This window comes from Lithobates pipiens, unplaced genomic scaffold (assembly GCF_037356315.1).
Source record: "Lithobates pipiens isolate NorthernLeopardFrog02 unplaced genomic scaffold, aLitPip1_a1.2 Scaffold_16, whole genome shotgun sequence".
Lineage (NCBI taxonomy): Eukaryota > Metazoa > Chordata > Amphibia > Anura > Ranidae > Lithobates > Lithobates pipiens.
Genome location: NW_027507748.1, coordinates 235412944 through 235430311, shown reverse-complemented (window position 1 = coordinate 235430311; position 17368 = coordinate 235412944). Strand labels below are relative to the sequence as shown.

Below are 17368 nucleotides of genomic sequence, written 5' to 3'. Positions count from 1 at the left end.
TGCAGCTCAGAATCGAGCACTCATGAGTGCCACCATAGCAAGCAGCTTGCTATGGGGGCACTTGGCAATAGGGCGAGGCCAAGAGCTCTGGCGGGGGACCCCAGAAGAGGAGGACCAGGGCTGTTCTATGCTAAACCACTGACCACCTCAGATCATGCAAGTATAACATGTTTGTTATAAAAAAAAAAAAAAAAAAAGTTTTACAATCACTTTAAATCAAGCACAGGCCTAGGTACAGCTCCAAATCTTAAACTGGTAGTGAACTCAAACAAAAAACTTTTCCCCTGCAAGGCAATGTTATAATGTGCTAGTATGCATCACATACTAGCACATTATGTGAAACTTACCCTAAAATTTAAGTCCTCTACCCCTGACAGGGCTTCCATCTTCATCCGGTCTTCCTTCCTGGTTTGCAGGCTCCGGTCCTTTTGAATGGCTGAGCCATGATGATATCACTGTTTATGGCACGGGTATGCTGATCCATCCAGAGCGCATGCGCCGGTGACGGCACTGGCGACTACACAAGTAAAAAGTTCCTAAACCGTGCACATGCAGATATTTGCAGTATCCACAGGTAAACCTTCTTATAGGCTTAGCTGTAGGTAAAACATGAAAAAAAGGCCTTTACTACCACTTTAAAACTATATACTGTGGGACACAAGGTTGCATACAAATAACAGAACTGTATCCGTGCTCTGATTTTATAGATACGAGCTCTACTGTTTAAGTTTTGATGAGCCATGCTTATATGAATCTGTTGTCTTTCACTTTAAAATTATGAGGGAACCTTTTTTCTCTCTCTAAATGTGTATATTCCATCATTTTATTTTACTTATAGAAGTATTATGTGCTGCACCAGAATCGCCAGCTAATGGAGAATATCATCCACAAAAAGATGAGTATACGTATTTGGATTCTGTAACGTTTTCATGCCAGGAGCCTTTAGAAGTTGCGGGCGATGCTTCTATATCCTGTACAGGAACAGGGGAGTGGAGTTCCAATTCTCCTACATGCAAAGGTTAGAAATTTGGCTTTTCAATGTATTGTAGGCTAGGATCTATCATTTTAGAGGTTAGTTTCAGCAAGAAAAAAGTTAAGGTGACTGTAACCATATTGGTTCATGATTTATTGCGATATAATCGTGGCATACATGCACCGCGTTTTAGGTGCCATTGAAAATGAATAGCACAGTTGCAAAGTGCAGATTCAGTTTGAGATTGCAGACAGAATTGCAGCATTGGGGCATTATGTACAGTGCCTTGCAAAAGTATTTGCCCCCCTTGAACTTTTCAACCTTTTGCCACATTTCAGGCTTCAAACATAAAGATATAAAATTTTTATTTTTTGTGAAGAATCACCAACAAGTGGGACACAATTGTGAAGTGGAACGAAATCTATTGGCTGATTTAAACTTTTTTAGCAAATAAAAAACTGAAAAGTGGTGCGTGCAAAATTATTCGGCCCCTTTACTTTCAGTGCAGCAAACTCATTCCAGAAGTTCAGCGAGGATCTCTGAATGATCCAATGTTGTCCTAAATGACTGATGGTGATAAATAGAATCCACCTGTGTGTAATCAAGTCTCTGTATAAATGCACCTGCTCTGTGATAGTCTCAGGGTTCTGTTGAAAGCGCAGAGAGCATCATGAAGACCAAGGAACACACCAGGCAGGTCCGTAATACTGTTGTGGAGAAGTTTAAAGCCGGATTTGGATACAAAAAGATTTCCCAAGCTTTAAACATCCCAAGGAGCACTGTGCAAGCGATCATTTTGAAATGGAAGGAGTATCAGACCACTGCAAATCTACCAAGACCTGGCAGTCCCTCTAAACTTTCAGCTCAGACAGGGAGAAGACTGATCAGAGATGCAGCCAAGAGGCCCATGATCACTCTGGATGAACTGCAGAGAACTACAGCTGAGGTGGGAGAGTCTGTCCATAGGACAACAATTAGTCGTACACTGCACAAATCTGGCCTTTATGGAAGAGTGGCAAGAAGAAAGCCATTTCTCAAAGATATCCATAAAGTCTCGTCTATAGTTTGCCACAAGCCACCTGGGAGACACACCAAACATGTGGAAGAAGGTGCTCCGGTCAGATGAAATCAAAATGAAACTCTTTGCCCACAATGCAAAACAATATGTTTGGCATAAAAGCAACACAGCTCATCACCCTCAACACACCATCCCCACTGTCAAACATGGTGGTGGCAGCATCATGATTTGGGCCTGCTTTTCTTCAGCAGGGACAGGGAAGATGGTTAAAATTGAGGGGAAGATGGATGCAGCCAAATACAGGACCATTCTGGATGAAAACCTGTTGGAGTCTGCAAAAGACCTGAAACTGGGACGGAGATTTATCTTCCAACAAGACAATGATCCCAAACATACAGCAAAATCTACAAAGGAATGGTTCACAAATAAACATATTCAGGTGTTAGAATGGCCAAGTCAAAGTCCAGACCTGAATCCAATCGAGAATCTGTGGAAAGTGCTGAAAACTGCTGTTCACAAACGCTCTCCATCCAACCTCACTGAGCTCGAGCTGTTTTGCAAGGAAGAATGGGCAAGAATTTCAGTCTCTCGATGTGCAAAACTGATAGAGACATACCCCAAGCGACTTGCAGCTGCAATCGCAGCAAAAGGTGGCTCTACAAAGTATTAACGCAAGGGGGCCGAATAATTTTGCATGCCCCACTTTTCATTTTTTTGTTAAAGTTTCAAAAATCCAATAGATTTCATTCCACTTCACAATTGTGTCCCACTTGTTGGTGATTCTTCACAAAAAATAAAATTTTTATATCTTTATGTTTGAAGCCTGAAATGTGGCAAAAGGTTGAAAAGTTCAAGGGGGCCGAATACTTTCGCAAGGCACTGTATGTGACTATACTTCATGTTAAACCCTGAATATGGGTACAACAGGCAACAGGATAAAAAATCTGATCTTGACCTTTACAGTTTTGCATACATAATGATTAGTGATACTTCTGCATATTTGTTTTTGTGATGGTTGGAAAATATTGTAGTGCAGCATAATGTCACCATTTATATGCCACCTCCAGTTATTAATTTTTATTTTCTCCTAATCTTTAGCTGTAAATTGCCCTAATCCAAATGTTACAAATTCAAGAAGACTATCAGGGTTCATTGGCCCATATACATTGAATTCTGCTATATCGTTTGAGTGTGATAAGGACTTCGTTCTGAGGGGGTCTGGTTCAATCTCATGCAACATTGATAGTCAGTGGATACCCGCAATTCCACTGTGTGAAAGGAGCGAAAGTAAACGTAAGTATACAGCATAAAAAAAAAAGTAGGCTTCTTTAAGAAGTGAAACCTAAACACTTCTAAAGGTCACATTAGTCGGACCATATGATCTTTGTACAATCAACTTCTCAACTTTAGATTTACAAAGCTGATGTTAAATGGTGGAATAGGGGGTTTCTGTTGGCTAATCTTTCACATTAATTTGTATCCAATCATGCAGGCCCTGGCACTACATAGTTGGTAGTTCAAATGGTAATTGTACGCATGGATTGTAATGTGTGGTGTGAGCTTTAATGTGATTTTCAGTCACCATTTTTTTGGATTTTTTTTTATGTACAACCTTTCTATATATATATATATATATATCATTCTTAATTCTACCTCTCTTCTCTTTACCACCTACTTTTATTCTTTCTGCTATTTTCCATTTTTTATTATTTTTTTTTTACATTTTCTTCCATAATCTTGCTTCCCACTTTCATGTCTCCATGTTACATAGGCTGGAAAAAAATATACAATGTGTCATGTTAAACCAATGAAAAATTTATGAAAAAGTTGGAAATACTGTATATGCAGGACTTAGACAGGTGCGCATCTTCACTGGTCTCATGAATTGATTTGATTACAATTTTCCTTTCAACGATTAGGTTCTGCAATGCATCACAATTACTGCATATGGTTTTCATCAAAAAATTCAAGCAATAACTTTTTTTTTGTCATCATCTTTTCTTAAAAAAGAGAAAAAAAAGACACTCCCTGCATGCAGCAGGGGCTATTTTGTTGAGGGTGGAGAGGTGGGGTGCTATTTGAGGATGGTGAACAGGAGACTTAAGCACTTCTTCCTTTTTCTGCAATAGAGCAATGTCTGAAAAATGCGAGGAGTAGGTTTTCGGGGTTTGCGAACCCCATGGCAGCCAGTCACTGCCCCACACTACAACATGCAGCATCAACCTGCTGTCACCGAGGGACATGCACACATCTCACCTGCCAGAGTGGAGTCACCCAGCAGGAGCCTGCAGAGGAGAGGGAGGGGGGCAGCACATATCCAGGAAGAGACTTCATCCACTCAGACTGAGCTAAGGGGGGAGGGCGCGGGACAAGTAGAGGGGACACTGCAGGGACACTTAACCTGAACCTGGAGGAGAAAACTTCATACAGTCCATACGGACTGCTGCAAATCCGGCCACAGTGTACTAGCCAATAACCACAATACAGCTCCCAGGTCAGCTCCGTGCAGCTCTGCTCTCTCCCTCCCTCCCAGGTGAGGCAGGGCAGGGCTCTACCAGGAGTTCTCTGCATCGATGCAGAATCATTCAAGGCTGCATCGGTTATATTACGCACACTTTCTCACAAAAGTGAGTACACCCCTAAGTGAAAATGTCCAAATTGGGCCCAATGTGTCAATATTTTGTGTGGCCAGCACTGCCTTAACCCTCTTGGGCATGGAGTTCACCAGAGCTTCACAGGTTGCCACTGGAGTCCTCTTCCACTCCTCCATGACGACATCATGGTGCTGGTGGATGTTGGAGACATTGCACTCCTCCACCTTCCATTTGAGGATGCCCCACAGATGCTCAGGGTTTAGGACTGTAGACATGCTTGGCCCGTCCTTTATTCTCAGCTTCTTTAGCAAGGCAGTGGTCATCTTGGAGGTGTGTTTGGGGTCATTATCATGTTGGAATACTGCCAGTCTCCAAAGGTAGGGGGGATCATGCCCTGATTCAGTATGTTACAGTACATGTTGGCATTCATGGTTCTCTCAATGAACTGTAGCTCCCCAGTGCTGGCAGCACTCATGCAGCCCTAGACCATGACACTCCCACCATGCATGACTGTACGCAAGACACACTTGTCTGTGTACTCCTCCTCTGGTTGCCGAGACACATGCTTGACACCATTTTAACCAAATACGTTTATCTTATTCGATGCAGTGTGTGGCATATGGTCTGAGCACTGACAGGCTGACCCCCCCCCCCCCACCCCTTCAACCTCTGAAGCAATGCTGGCAGCACTCGTACGTCTATTTCCCAAAGACGACCTCTGGATATGATGCTGAGCACGTGTACTCAACTTCTTGGGTTGACAATGGCGAGGCCTATTCTGAGTGGAACTTGTCCTGTTAAACTGCTGTATGGTCTTGGCCACCGTGCTGCAGCTCAGTTTCAGGGTCTTGGCAATCTTCTTATAGCCTAGGCCATCTTTATGTAGAGTAACAAACCTTTTTTTCAGATCCTAAGACAGTTCTTTGCCATGTGGTGCCATGTTGAAGTGACCGTGAGAGAGTCTATGAGAGAGTGAGAACGATCGCTCCAAATTTCACACCTGCGCCCCATTTACACTTGAGATCTTGTAACATTAACGAGTCTAATGACACCGAGGAGGGAAAATGGCTAATTGGGCCCAAATTGGACATTTTCACTTAGGGATGTACTCACTTTTGTTATGTATAGCAGGATATCTGCGCTAAACCCAATAAACAGAAAAAAACTGTGTGTGTGTTATATATATATATATATATATATATATATATATATATATATATATATATATATATATATATATATATATATATATATATATATATATATATATATATATATATAATTTTTTTATTATATATATAAAATCTCTATCTCTAATCTCTATCTCTCAAATACATTTGTACAAAAAAAGGTTCTGCATCTGAAAAACCTAAATATTCAGTCCATAAATGTGTGTATCCAATAAAGATGCGCTGTCCCAAAAACTCAAAGAAAGATGCACACAAGAGTACCAGCATGTGCTTAAACTAATGAGCTCAAAAAAAGTGCAAATATGAAATTTACAGATAAGAAAAAAAGTGAATATGTAGTCCAAGAACTAAAAAACATGCTAACAATCAGGGTGAAATTCTCAGACCACCACACATCCTGTGGAGGAATCTATGGTATTGGAAGGCTCTGAGAGGAGTGTTTTAAGCAGAGTAAAGACCCCGCTAAAGGAGGAGGATACTGCTGTTGGAGAAGCCGGTGGATACAATGCCCGTGGCCATGTGATCCTTCCTGCGCGTGCCTATCTGATCGCTTCAATTTGAGATCCATCAGATCAGGTAAGCGGCGCTGTTTTTTACTTTTTCGGATGAACAGAAAAACACGATTGTCTTTTTAAGACGTTCGTTCTGATCACATTTTTTTTTTTTTTTAATGTATTTATTTTTTATATCTGTAAATTGCCTATTTGCACTATTTGCTCATTAGTTTGAGGGCATGCTGGCACTCTTATGTGCTTATTTGTTTGAGTTTTTGGGACTGCGCATCTTTATTGGATACAAACTCTTTTGTTGCCAGCGGTTTGGACATTAATAGCTGTGTTTTGAGTTATACAAGCTGTCTACTTGCTACATTGCAGCAAAGTGTAGTTACTTCATTGTTGTCACATGAAAAGATATAATAAAATATTCACAAAAATGCAAGGGGTCACTTTTGTGAGATACTGTGTGTGTATGTATGTAAAGTGGGGCAAAAAATGATTGTGGGCCATCAATTGTGCAAGTTCTCTCACTTAAAAAGATGAGAGAGGCCTGTAATTGTCATCATGGTTATACCTCAACTATGAGAGACAAAATGTCTGATTTTTTTATTTTTTATTTTTTTTTAAAGAATTTATTTGAAAATTATGGTGGGAAATAAGTATTTAGTCACCTGCAAACAAGCAAGATTTCTGGCTCTCACAGACCTGTATCTTCTTTAAGAGGCTCCTCTATCCTCCACTCATTACCTGTTGAGGGCACCTATGGACTTATCAATGGCACCTGTTTGAACTTATCAGTATAAAAGATACCAGTCCACAACCTCAAACAGTCACACTCCAAACTCCACTATGGTGAAGACCAAAGAGCTGTCGAAGGATACTAGAAACAAAATTGTAGACCTGCACCAGGCTGGGAAGACTGAATCTGCAATAGGCAAGCAGCTTGGTGTGAAGAAATCAACTGTGGGAGCAATAATTAGAAAATGGAAGACATACAAGACCACTGATAATCTTCCTCGATCTGGGGCGCCACGTAAGATCTCACCCTGTAGGGTCAAAATGATCACAATAACTATGAGCAAAAATCCCAAAATCACACGAGGGACCTAGTGAATGAGCTGCAGAGAGCTGGGACCAACGTAACAAAGCCTACCATCAGTAACACACTATGCCGTCAGGGACTCAGATCCTGCAGTGCCAGACGTGTCCCCCCTGCTTAAGCCAGTACATGTCTGAGGTTTGCTAGAGAGCATTTGGATTATCCAGAAGAGGATTGGGAGAATGTAAGATGAAACCAAAGTAGAACTGTTTGGTAGAAACACAACTCCTCATGTTTGGAGGAGAGAGAATGCCGAGTTGCAACCAAAGAACACCATACCTACTGTGAAGCATGGGGTGGTAACATCATGGGGCTGTTTCTCTGCAAAGGGAACAGGACAACTGATCGCGTACATGAAAGAATGAATGGGGCCATGTATCGTGAGATTTTGAGTGCAAACCTCCTCCCATCAGCAAGGGCATTGAAGATGAAACCTGGCTGGGTCTTTCAGCATGACAATGATCCCAAACACACCACCTGGGCAATGAAGGAGTAGCTTCGTAAGAAGCATTTCAAGGTCCTGGAGTGGCCTAGCCAGTCTCCAGATCTCAACCCCATAGAAAAACTTTTTGGAGGGAGTTGAAAGTCCGTGTTGCCCAGCGACTGCCTCAAAACATCACTAGAGGAGATCTGCATGGAGCATTGGGCCAACATACCAGCAACAGTGTGTGACAACCTTGTGAAGACTTAAAGAAAACGTTTGACCTCTGTCATTGCCAACAAAGGATATATAACAAATTATTGAGATGAACTTTTGACAGACAAAATACTTATTTTCTACCATAATTTGCAAATAAATCCTTTCAAAAATCAGGCAATGTGATTGTCTGGATTTGTTTCCACATTTTATCTCTCATAGTTAAGGTATACCTATGATAATTACAGGCCTCTCATCTTTTTAAGTGGGAGAACTTGCACAATTGGTGGCTGACTAAATACTTTTTTGCCCCACTGTATATGTGTTGTGTGTGTGTGTGTGTGTGTATATATATATATAATGTGTATCTATCTATCTATCTATCTATATATATATATATATATATATATATATATATATATATATATATATATATATATATATATATATATATAAATATTCTACATCCTTACATAATACATATCCTACAGGTAGGTCCTCCACTAGGCTTGCTTGAGGGAGGCATGACTGACTGGGGAAGCTGCAGAGTAGGGTCTTCTGCAGTAGTCTGTGTATGAATGATCTGTGTGAGTTTCTGGTTCTCTGGTAGGTGGCTTGGGGTTTCTGAATGAAATTTCCCCATCATGCCAGTGTTTGTCTTTGGAGGGAGCGTGTGGTTGGGATCAGTAGATTCATCTGGTCGGCCTCCAGGCTGAGTCGTCGCTCAGATGGGGGGAGGGTGCCTTTGCTTAGTGCACCCTGAAGGGTCTGACACCATCTTGTCCGTCAAGAGCAGCCAAACTTGGCGGTTAGCTTGAAATAGGCTTTTATGCCCGAAGAAGCTGGTGTAGGTGGTAGCGAAATGGTCCCCGTCTTTTGGGGCACATGTCCCCCTGTTTTTACCCATTGAGAAATGGGAACAGGCTGCTAAATGTGGCCCGTGGTTCCCAGATCCCCTCAAATCGCTGTACTGTGTCCTGCAGTTTTGCCACTGTTTGTTCCTGTGTCATGATCCACAAAATTTCAGTTTTGGCAGCCAAGATTGACACAGTTGGAGTTTTCCAAGCTTTCGCTAATGTGATCTTGACTGCCAAACGCCTAAAGAAAATTAGATATTGTGTGGACTTGGGAGTGTTGTGCACTCTGTGGTTTAGTAGGATGTATGCGGGGTCTTGAGGAACATTGATCCAGCCACCTTTCATAGAAGGTGAAGAAATTTTGTTCCAGTAGCTTCGTATGCTGGGGCACATCCACCATATATGAAGCATCGTGCCTATATGTTCGCAGCCTCTATAGCAGAGGGTGGAGGCATCTGGAAATATTTTGGAGAGCCTGGCAAGGGACATAATACCACTTTGTGAAAACCTTAATGTTAGCTTCTATCAAAGCAACGTTTAAGATACCTTTTAGATCTGCTGAAAGCTTGAAACCACATATCAGGGTCCAGCTGGATGTCCAGATCGGACTCCCAAGATCGAGCATATGCCGGGGCATCTGTTAGAGCACCATTGTTCATACATAGTGGCTTTAGGAATGCTCAGTTTGTCAGTCCAGAGTGTGCGGAGGAAGTGCCTGTTCTGGGAAAGTCTAAATTTTTCCGAAGCTGGCATTTGTAGTGTACTCAGTGAATGACCCAATGAAATGGCCTATTCTGAAAACACCTTTGTTCAGCCACCAGTTCAACGCATGTATATTCATCCCTGGAGGGAAGTCGGGATTATGAAATAAGTGCGTGAGGGGCTTTAGGGGGTTATCAAGTGCACATTTTTATGTAGCTGATCACAGAAAGCTAGGGAGTGAGATAACGTAGGGGCTAGTATGACAGGTATGTGTTTCGATGGTTGCCATACTAAGAAGTCGAGCGTATAATGGGGGATGGCCTGCCTCTCAAGGGAGACCCAGTCAGGTCTGAGACTCTGCGTATATAGCAGAAAACTGGGCTAGCTGTGCTGCCTGGTAATAGAGCCATAAGTTCGGTCTTAAGTCTGAGTAGGATGTCCCTTGCGAAGCGATTTCCTTGGTAACCCCAGACAAATCTAACAACCCTGTATTGAAATTTAGACAGGATAGATTTTTTAGTTGGGATGGGGAGGGAGTGAAAAAAATATAAAATATGGGGCAATAGATTCATTTTGACTGTGTTCAGTCTACCTAGCTAGGATTGGCCTTCCTTTGACAATTTATCTAGGTCCGCCTCTAATGAACGGAACATGGGAGGGTAGTTAGCAGCATATAGGTTGCCAATGCGTTTAGTCAGCTTGATTTCCAGATAGGCGATTGGGTCTCCTGCCCACGTGAAGGGAAAGTGTTTAAGTTGATCGATTAGTGTTGTGTGGACCGATATGTTGAGGGCTACTGATTTGGACACATTGACCTGGAGCCCCGAAATTCTTGGAGAAGTTGGAACACATTGGGAGTGGAGATTAGTGGAGAGGTCAGGAATAACATGCCATCCGCAAGGAGGGCACACTTATGTTCCTCTTGCCTGCATTGGACCCCTTTGATGTTCGTATTCGCTCTTATGGCTATGGCCAGTGTCTTGATCGCGATTGCAAAAATCAAGGGCGATAGAGGGCAGCCTTGTCTGGTTCCTCTGTGAATATCGAAGGACTTGGAGTAGTGACCCATTAATCGCACCTAAGCTGTAGGAGTTGAGTAAAGGGTGTGTATTAAGAAATACGGCTCCAAACCCCCAGCGTTCTAGACTATCAAAAAGGTATAATGGAAAGAGGAAAAGCTGTATGGTTTGTTGCATCTATTTTGGAGGTGGCAGTCTCTAGTTTGTCCTGGAGCTCCTGGATCCTGGCAGTATTTTGATTTATTCTCAGAGTTGCTTGATCTGATCACCTCAATTCCGGCCCCTATCTGCTGCAGATCTGCGTGTATGGAGGCTGTGATCTGTGCTGCTGTGTGAGATAGGCCTCTTGAAAGCATTGGGGAGAAGGCATTTGGGAGAAGGCAGCCATCATAGAGGGGAAGTCTGTGGGGGAGTGAGAAGACTTGTGTGTCTGACGGATCCGGGCTGTGGAGCAGTTACTGCTCTGGGGTAAGGGCACCCCCTCCTAGTGTCCTCCCTAGGAGGGATTCAGTGGAGGTAGGTGAGGGAGCCCCAGATAGGGAGGTACTCACTGCGGCCTCAGATGTTTGGGAGGGCTTTCTGATCCTGGTCAGCTATGGAGTAAGTCAGGCAGCCACCATTTTGTGATGGCCAATCCGTGCTGCTGCCGAGTTCAGTGCAGGGGTGGGGCTCCTCTGGGCAGAGCCTGAGCTCATCAGGCAGATGAGTTTCCCTGGCCGGCAGGGGTGCGCGCCAGGCTGGAACGAGGGCTCAGACGCCTGCTGCGGTGCTCGTTAAGCCGGAATGGCGTGGAGTTCCCGGTCAATGCGACCACCTTGGCCGCTGCCGTGCATTGCACCCCCGATGCATGCATGTTTTTAGCTCCTAAGTGCTAACTTTTTATTTATCAACATTACCCTGTTGCAAGATGGTACTACAGCAGTGACTTCAGGGGGATTACACATGCTTCAAGTTGCTGCAGCCATTTGGAGAGTGTGTGTATTTCTGACAAGCAGACTATCTGCTGTGAGATGGAAGTGATGCAGCAGCTTCACAGCAGATAGATTGCTTCCAATTACCCTAAAGTTTATTTAAAAAAAAAAAAAAAGTAAAAAAATTAAAGTTGCACCCAAGCATCAAAATTTCCCCACACACGTGAAAACGTTAATTGAGTAAAAGCAATAAGTCTTATTCATGGATAGCTCTAAACTGATGATCCATAGTAGCTTTTAAAGCATTGCCAATGGAAATGATAAAGTACTGAATTTGTCGCTGTTTCATGGGCACACGCAGTTTTAAGGTTTTACCAAAAAAAATAGGTAAATGTGTTTCCTTGCCCTATAATTACCTTTAGTGTATTTTTAACTGAAATTTTGCATTTCTTAAACTGTTGGACTAATATCGCGTGGCAAAAAAATAAAATTTGGAACGACCCAAAATTTTATTCTCTAGTGCTGACATTCTCATCTTTTGCAACACTGAGGAACCCTTGAAATAACTTTTGTTCTCAGGAAACCCATGTTAAAAATTACTATATCTATTACTCATGCTAAATGTGAATGGAGTCCCAGGTAGAAGAGATGGGTGGAGGGCTGTTTGGGGGCATTATGTATATGTATGTGTTTCATGTTACACCCTAAATATGGGTACAGCATTAAACCTAATAAAAACCTGAACTTGGCCTTTACCTAATTTACATACACGATTAGTAAAGCTTATAGATTATTTTTTTAATGGAATATATTTTAACCACTTCAATACCAGACACTTTCAACCCTTCCTGCCCAGGACTATTTTTAGCTTTCAGCTCTGTCGCACTTTGTCAATTGTCAAATTTTATCATTTTCCTCCCACAAATAGAGCTTACTTTTGGTGGTATATCACCACTGAGGTTTTTATTTTTTGCTACACAAACTAAAAAGACCAACATTTAAAAAAAACAAAAAAAAACTGATGAGTGACACTGGGGAGGAGCTACTGAGTAGCATCCAACAGGCATTCGTTATGGGACACAGGCTGGCAGCTGATGAACAGTGATTGGCACCTCTGATGGGGGCTGCACTGATAATGTGCTGATTATCAGCGCAGACCCCCTCTGACAATCAGCAGCTCTCTGTCAGCGCGAACCGAGAAGACGTTTACCGGCACTTCCTAGTTCACGCGATGATCACAGCTGATCATGAGTGTAGTGGGGTCCATTGCGCTACTATGAGTAAATCGGAGGAATCCGTATGTGTGTAAAAAATGTGGGCGTATTGACAAGTGCTGCAAAATCAGTGTTCACAATAACACCAAAGGGATAGAAGATATGTGTAAAATTTCACACAAAAGTAAAATAAATCACACTAAATTGTAGAGGGAAATAATGACTGCTGGGTGTATAACTCCAAAGGAAGGTGCAAAAGTAAAAAGAGGGGAAGTGGTGAACAAAAAAAAAAAAAATGAGAAAACTGAATTGTATTTCCTAACGAAATAAATAAGTAGCGTAAATAAAAAAAAAAAAAAAAAGTGAGTAAATATAACAAATAACCAATAAGTGAGTACTAGAGAGTAAGATGAATGAAATTAATTGAATCAGTTAATGTTTACGTGAGGATATAATAAAATTGCTCAGGTGAACAGACAAGAAAAATTGTGAATAAATTCAAATTGCTTTAATTGATTAGTCGTGTGAATGTGTGGACAATGTGCTTGGTGAGCTAATGAGAAAAAATGTATATAAAAATGTATACAGCGATCCACTTGATAATAGTAGATGTAAACTAAATGATTTAATTTCTATTTTTTAATCAATGGTAAAGTTCATAGTGTTAAAGTTCATAAGGTGTTCATCAGCAATCTTCCCTTAATATAGTCTCTCTGGACTCTCACCTTAAACTGGTCATACACCTATAGATTATCTGCAGATTTTCTATGGTTAGATGGAAAAAGTGGGACATTCCTCCATCCACACAGTTTAGCGAACATGGAGAAATCTGTTGCACTTTTTCCATCTAACCATAGAAAATCTGCAGATAATCTATAGGTATATGGCCAGCTTAACTCTGTATTAAATTCGCATAGCCATCAATTAGGTGGACACTTCTGTGTGATGCTGCATAATGGCCCTGAGGTGGAATCAATTTACTCCTCTCTCTGTTCTCCACATGGATGATCTCCGTCACTCCACAGTGTGTCAGAGAAGGTAACCTCCAATAGTGCAGTATGTTTAGACCAATTGTGGAAATGTATTAAACAACGAAGGGTGGTCTCTTAACAATGTAACCGTTAAAAAACGAGCAGAGTAAAAATCGTAACAGGTCAGTGTCACAACACCTTCTCACATGTCCTGTGAGTGTGTGATAAACGTCCGCCTCAGCCAATCCCTACGCATTAGGGCAGGTTGCCTTCTTCTGGGGAGCATGATTGTTTGAACGGAAAGTGCTTAAATTGTGCAAAACCGGAAGTAGGTCCGCGGCCATCTTGGTAAAGGTCAGCCCTTTGTTTACATCGCAGTCATCTTTCCTGAGTCCTAACAATTCTTATGGCAGCCATAATGGTGTAGCCCTGACTATATAGTTGGTCTATTGTTTTGGAAATACACAGTTTTGGGCACAATATTAAAAGAAGAATATATAAAAAGGGAGATTATAATATTACGGTCAGTAAGTATATATATCGGAAATAATTAAATTAGTGGCTGGGTGATCCAAATAGAAAACGTAGCTAAACCTACAGCCTGATCCTATATCTACGATTAGGGACTTTGATGGTACACGCTGATTATTACCAGGTTTATTATGTAAGTTGGCATGCATGGAGGTGATGTTTGCATTGAATACATACATATATCACTACAGTAATATTTAAAAATCACTATTTTATTCATAAATAGTGACAGATCATAATCCAATGAGAAAACGAGTTAAAAATATGAAAATGTATATATTAAAAAATCATATATATAAAAAATATATATACAAACAAATAATACTCTGGATGTCAAAAATAAAAAATGAATAAAGATGTTGAGGGATGAAACATTTGGTAACCACTGTGTGGCTAAAGGTCACAACTTAGTGGTAGAGGTAATAAAATACAATTTAAAAAATCATTGTAATTAGGGATGGGCTAAGACATTGTATCACAATGAAGAAATGCACTCAAGGGCTAGATCCGTTAACTTATTATCATCCACATATGTAAAAATTAATCAGGATAATAAATGTAAACTATGTCAAATATAGAAACTGTGATCCAGTGAAGGTTTTGTGTGTTGCAGTAAGGGTTTTTTTTATTTTTATTTATCCTTCCCTCCTTAAAGAGGGTCCAAGAATAAAGATAAAAATTAAAATCCAAAGAATAGGAGGATAAACTATAAAATGAAATAGAAATAGTAAACTAATTAATCTGGTGAGTCAAATAGTGATGACATAAAGTGGCGGATATCTAGCGTGGAAAAATGTGGACTCGGTGAAGTGTGATATTAGATAGATCATAGTGGAAATTAAGTTGCTCAAAAAACAATTGAGGTTGAATTCCACATTCATACCTCCTGGAGTTAGTCTGCATGGTATGGATCCTTTTGGACGCTCTTTGGCTAATAGTTCTGACCATATGGCTGCCTCTCCATGCCCTGTTATATTTCTCAATGACCCAAAATCTGAGGTGTGTGGGGTCTTTGTTATGTACCTGAGCAAAATGTTTTGATAAATTATGTTTTGGAAAGCCCATTTTGATGTTCAGGTGCTCTTTTGGTCCGGCCTATATATTGGAGGTTGCAACTATATTGTAGAACGTAAATCACTCTTTCAGTGTGGCATCCTATAAAGTCTGTGATGTTGAAAGTTTGTTCTGTATTGGTGGCTTTGGAATACTAAGGAGGGAAGGATAAATCCTTCTAAAAACAAAAAACAAAAAAAAAAACCCTTACTGTAACACACCAACAACATTCACTGGGTCACAGTTTCTATATTTGTTATAGTTTACATTTATTATCGTGATTCATTTTTACATGTGTGGATGGTAATAGGTTAATGGATCTAGCCCTTGAGTGAATTTCTTCATTGTGTTATGACCGCCTTAGCCCATCCATGATTACCATTTGAGTTTTTTAATTATATTTTAACTCTACCACTAAGCTGTGACCTTTAGCCACACAGTGGTTACCAAATGTTTCATCCCTCAACATCTTTATTCATTTTTTATAGAAAATCAATTTATTGCCAACCGGAGTATTATATATTTTTTTTGTATAAATATTTTTATATATATATGCTTTTTTTAAAATAGATTTTTAACTAGTTTTTTCATTGGATTATGATCTGTCACTATTTATGAACAAAATGGTGATTATTTTTTTTAAATATTTCTGTAGTGATATATGTATGCATTCAGTGCACACATCACTTCGATATCTGCCAACTTACATACTAAACCTGGTAATGATCAGCGTGTACCATCAAAGTCCCTAATCATAGATATAGAATCACGCTGTAGGTTTAGCTAAGTTTTTTTCTATTTGGATCATCCAGCCACTAACTTAATTTTTTCGGATATATACTTACTGACCGCATTATTATAATCTCCCTTTTTATATATTCTTCTTTTAATATTGCAAACTGTATTTCCAAAACACTAGACCACTTATATAACCAGGGCTACACTATTATGGCTGCCATAATGTCTTCTTTTCTTACATCAGGGGATACAGAGCCATTGTAATATATATGTGGATTATATCAGCGTATCAGGTGCTGGACACTGGCGCGCCCCTTAAGGCGCGTACTTCCCCCATATAACCCCTCCCATTACTGGGAGTCCTCAGTTTTTTTGCCAGTGTCTAAGGTGTTCGGCACGTGTAAGCATGTGTGTACTGAGCTCCACGGGCAGTAATCCTTTGATGCGAGCCAGCCATCTTGACCAGATCCATTCTGATGTCTTCGTAATGGACTAAATGAATGTTACCCCGGCCTCGTCATCTTGAGATGCAAGGTTTTGCTTGCGAATGCTTTAAGAGCTGGGCCCTAGGATCCAGTACTTTTTGGTAGGAAGGCCACTAAAAGTTTACTGGCAGGGTATTCTCACAGGTCCAGGGTTGTGGGTCAACCTGAGTGTTCCCCGGTTCCTGAAGGTTTCCTTTTAAAGGTCTCAGAGACTACCGTGAAGGGCGAAGATTGTTTTTTGTTTTGTTTTTTGTTTTGTTTTTTATCTGAAAAATCGTGCTGCGAGGATAAGGTAGAGGAGATTTTCTCAGGAATCTCTCCTTCCATGTATTATGTTGTCATGTCATATCATGTCATGTCTGTGTCACCGCTGGAGGCTGTATAAGCCAGCTCAGACCCTCAGGCAAGAAGGGGGGTCTGATCACTGCCTGGGCCCCCAGATTGGCGATTTTTATTTGTTTGAATGCCAGCCAGCTGCCTTTTTCTTTGAAAAAAGGGACAGACCAGAGTGGTTGCTGGTCAGGTTTGGTGACACAGGCGTTTCCCTTTTTGGCAACATTGTACTGTTTAGCTAGGATTAATAGCAATTATTGTACTGTACTAGAGCCTAGCAAGTGAAACATTCTTTTGCTGGTACTGCCTCTGCTTTGTACTGTAAGCTATGAGTGGCAAAGGGACCAGGAACTCCTCTAAGGGTTCTAAGGGGTTAATGATATACAACAAACTAAAAACCCTTCCAAAAGAATGTCAACCTCCCCTGAGAGGTATAGGGCCAGTCAGATGAGTCGTCAAGGGTAGAACATTTTTGTCCCTGTGTATTTCATACAAGCAGGTTTTTTCTTCTACCATTTAAAAGATTATTTCTATGATGTCTCCCCA

At 40.9% G+C, this 17368-nt stretch overlaps 1 protein-coding gene across 11 annotated transcripts in view; it reads left to right on the top strand.

Moving 5' to 3' along the window:
• The window catches only part of LOC143982457 (zona pellucida sperm-binding protein 3 receptor-like), a 633312-nt gene that overhangs the window by 466137 nt on the left and 149807 nt on the right, over positions 1 to 17368 (top strand). For 10 of the 11 annotated variants that reach the window (XM_077481173.1, XM_077481174.1, XM_077481167.1 and 7 more), the window contains 2 exons: positions 839 to 1018; positions 3090 to 3284. In XM_077481173.1, coding sequence (XP_077337299.1) covers positions 839 to 1018; positions 3090 to 3284 — 375 coding nt within the window. The remainder of the gene's footprint in view (positions 1 to 838; positions 1019 to 3089; positions 3285 to 17368) is intronic. The other variant, XM_077481171.1, reaches the window with a different exon arrangement.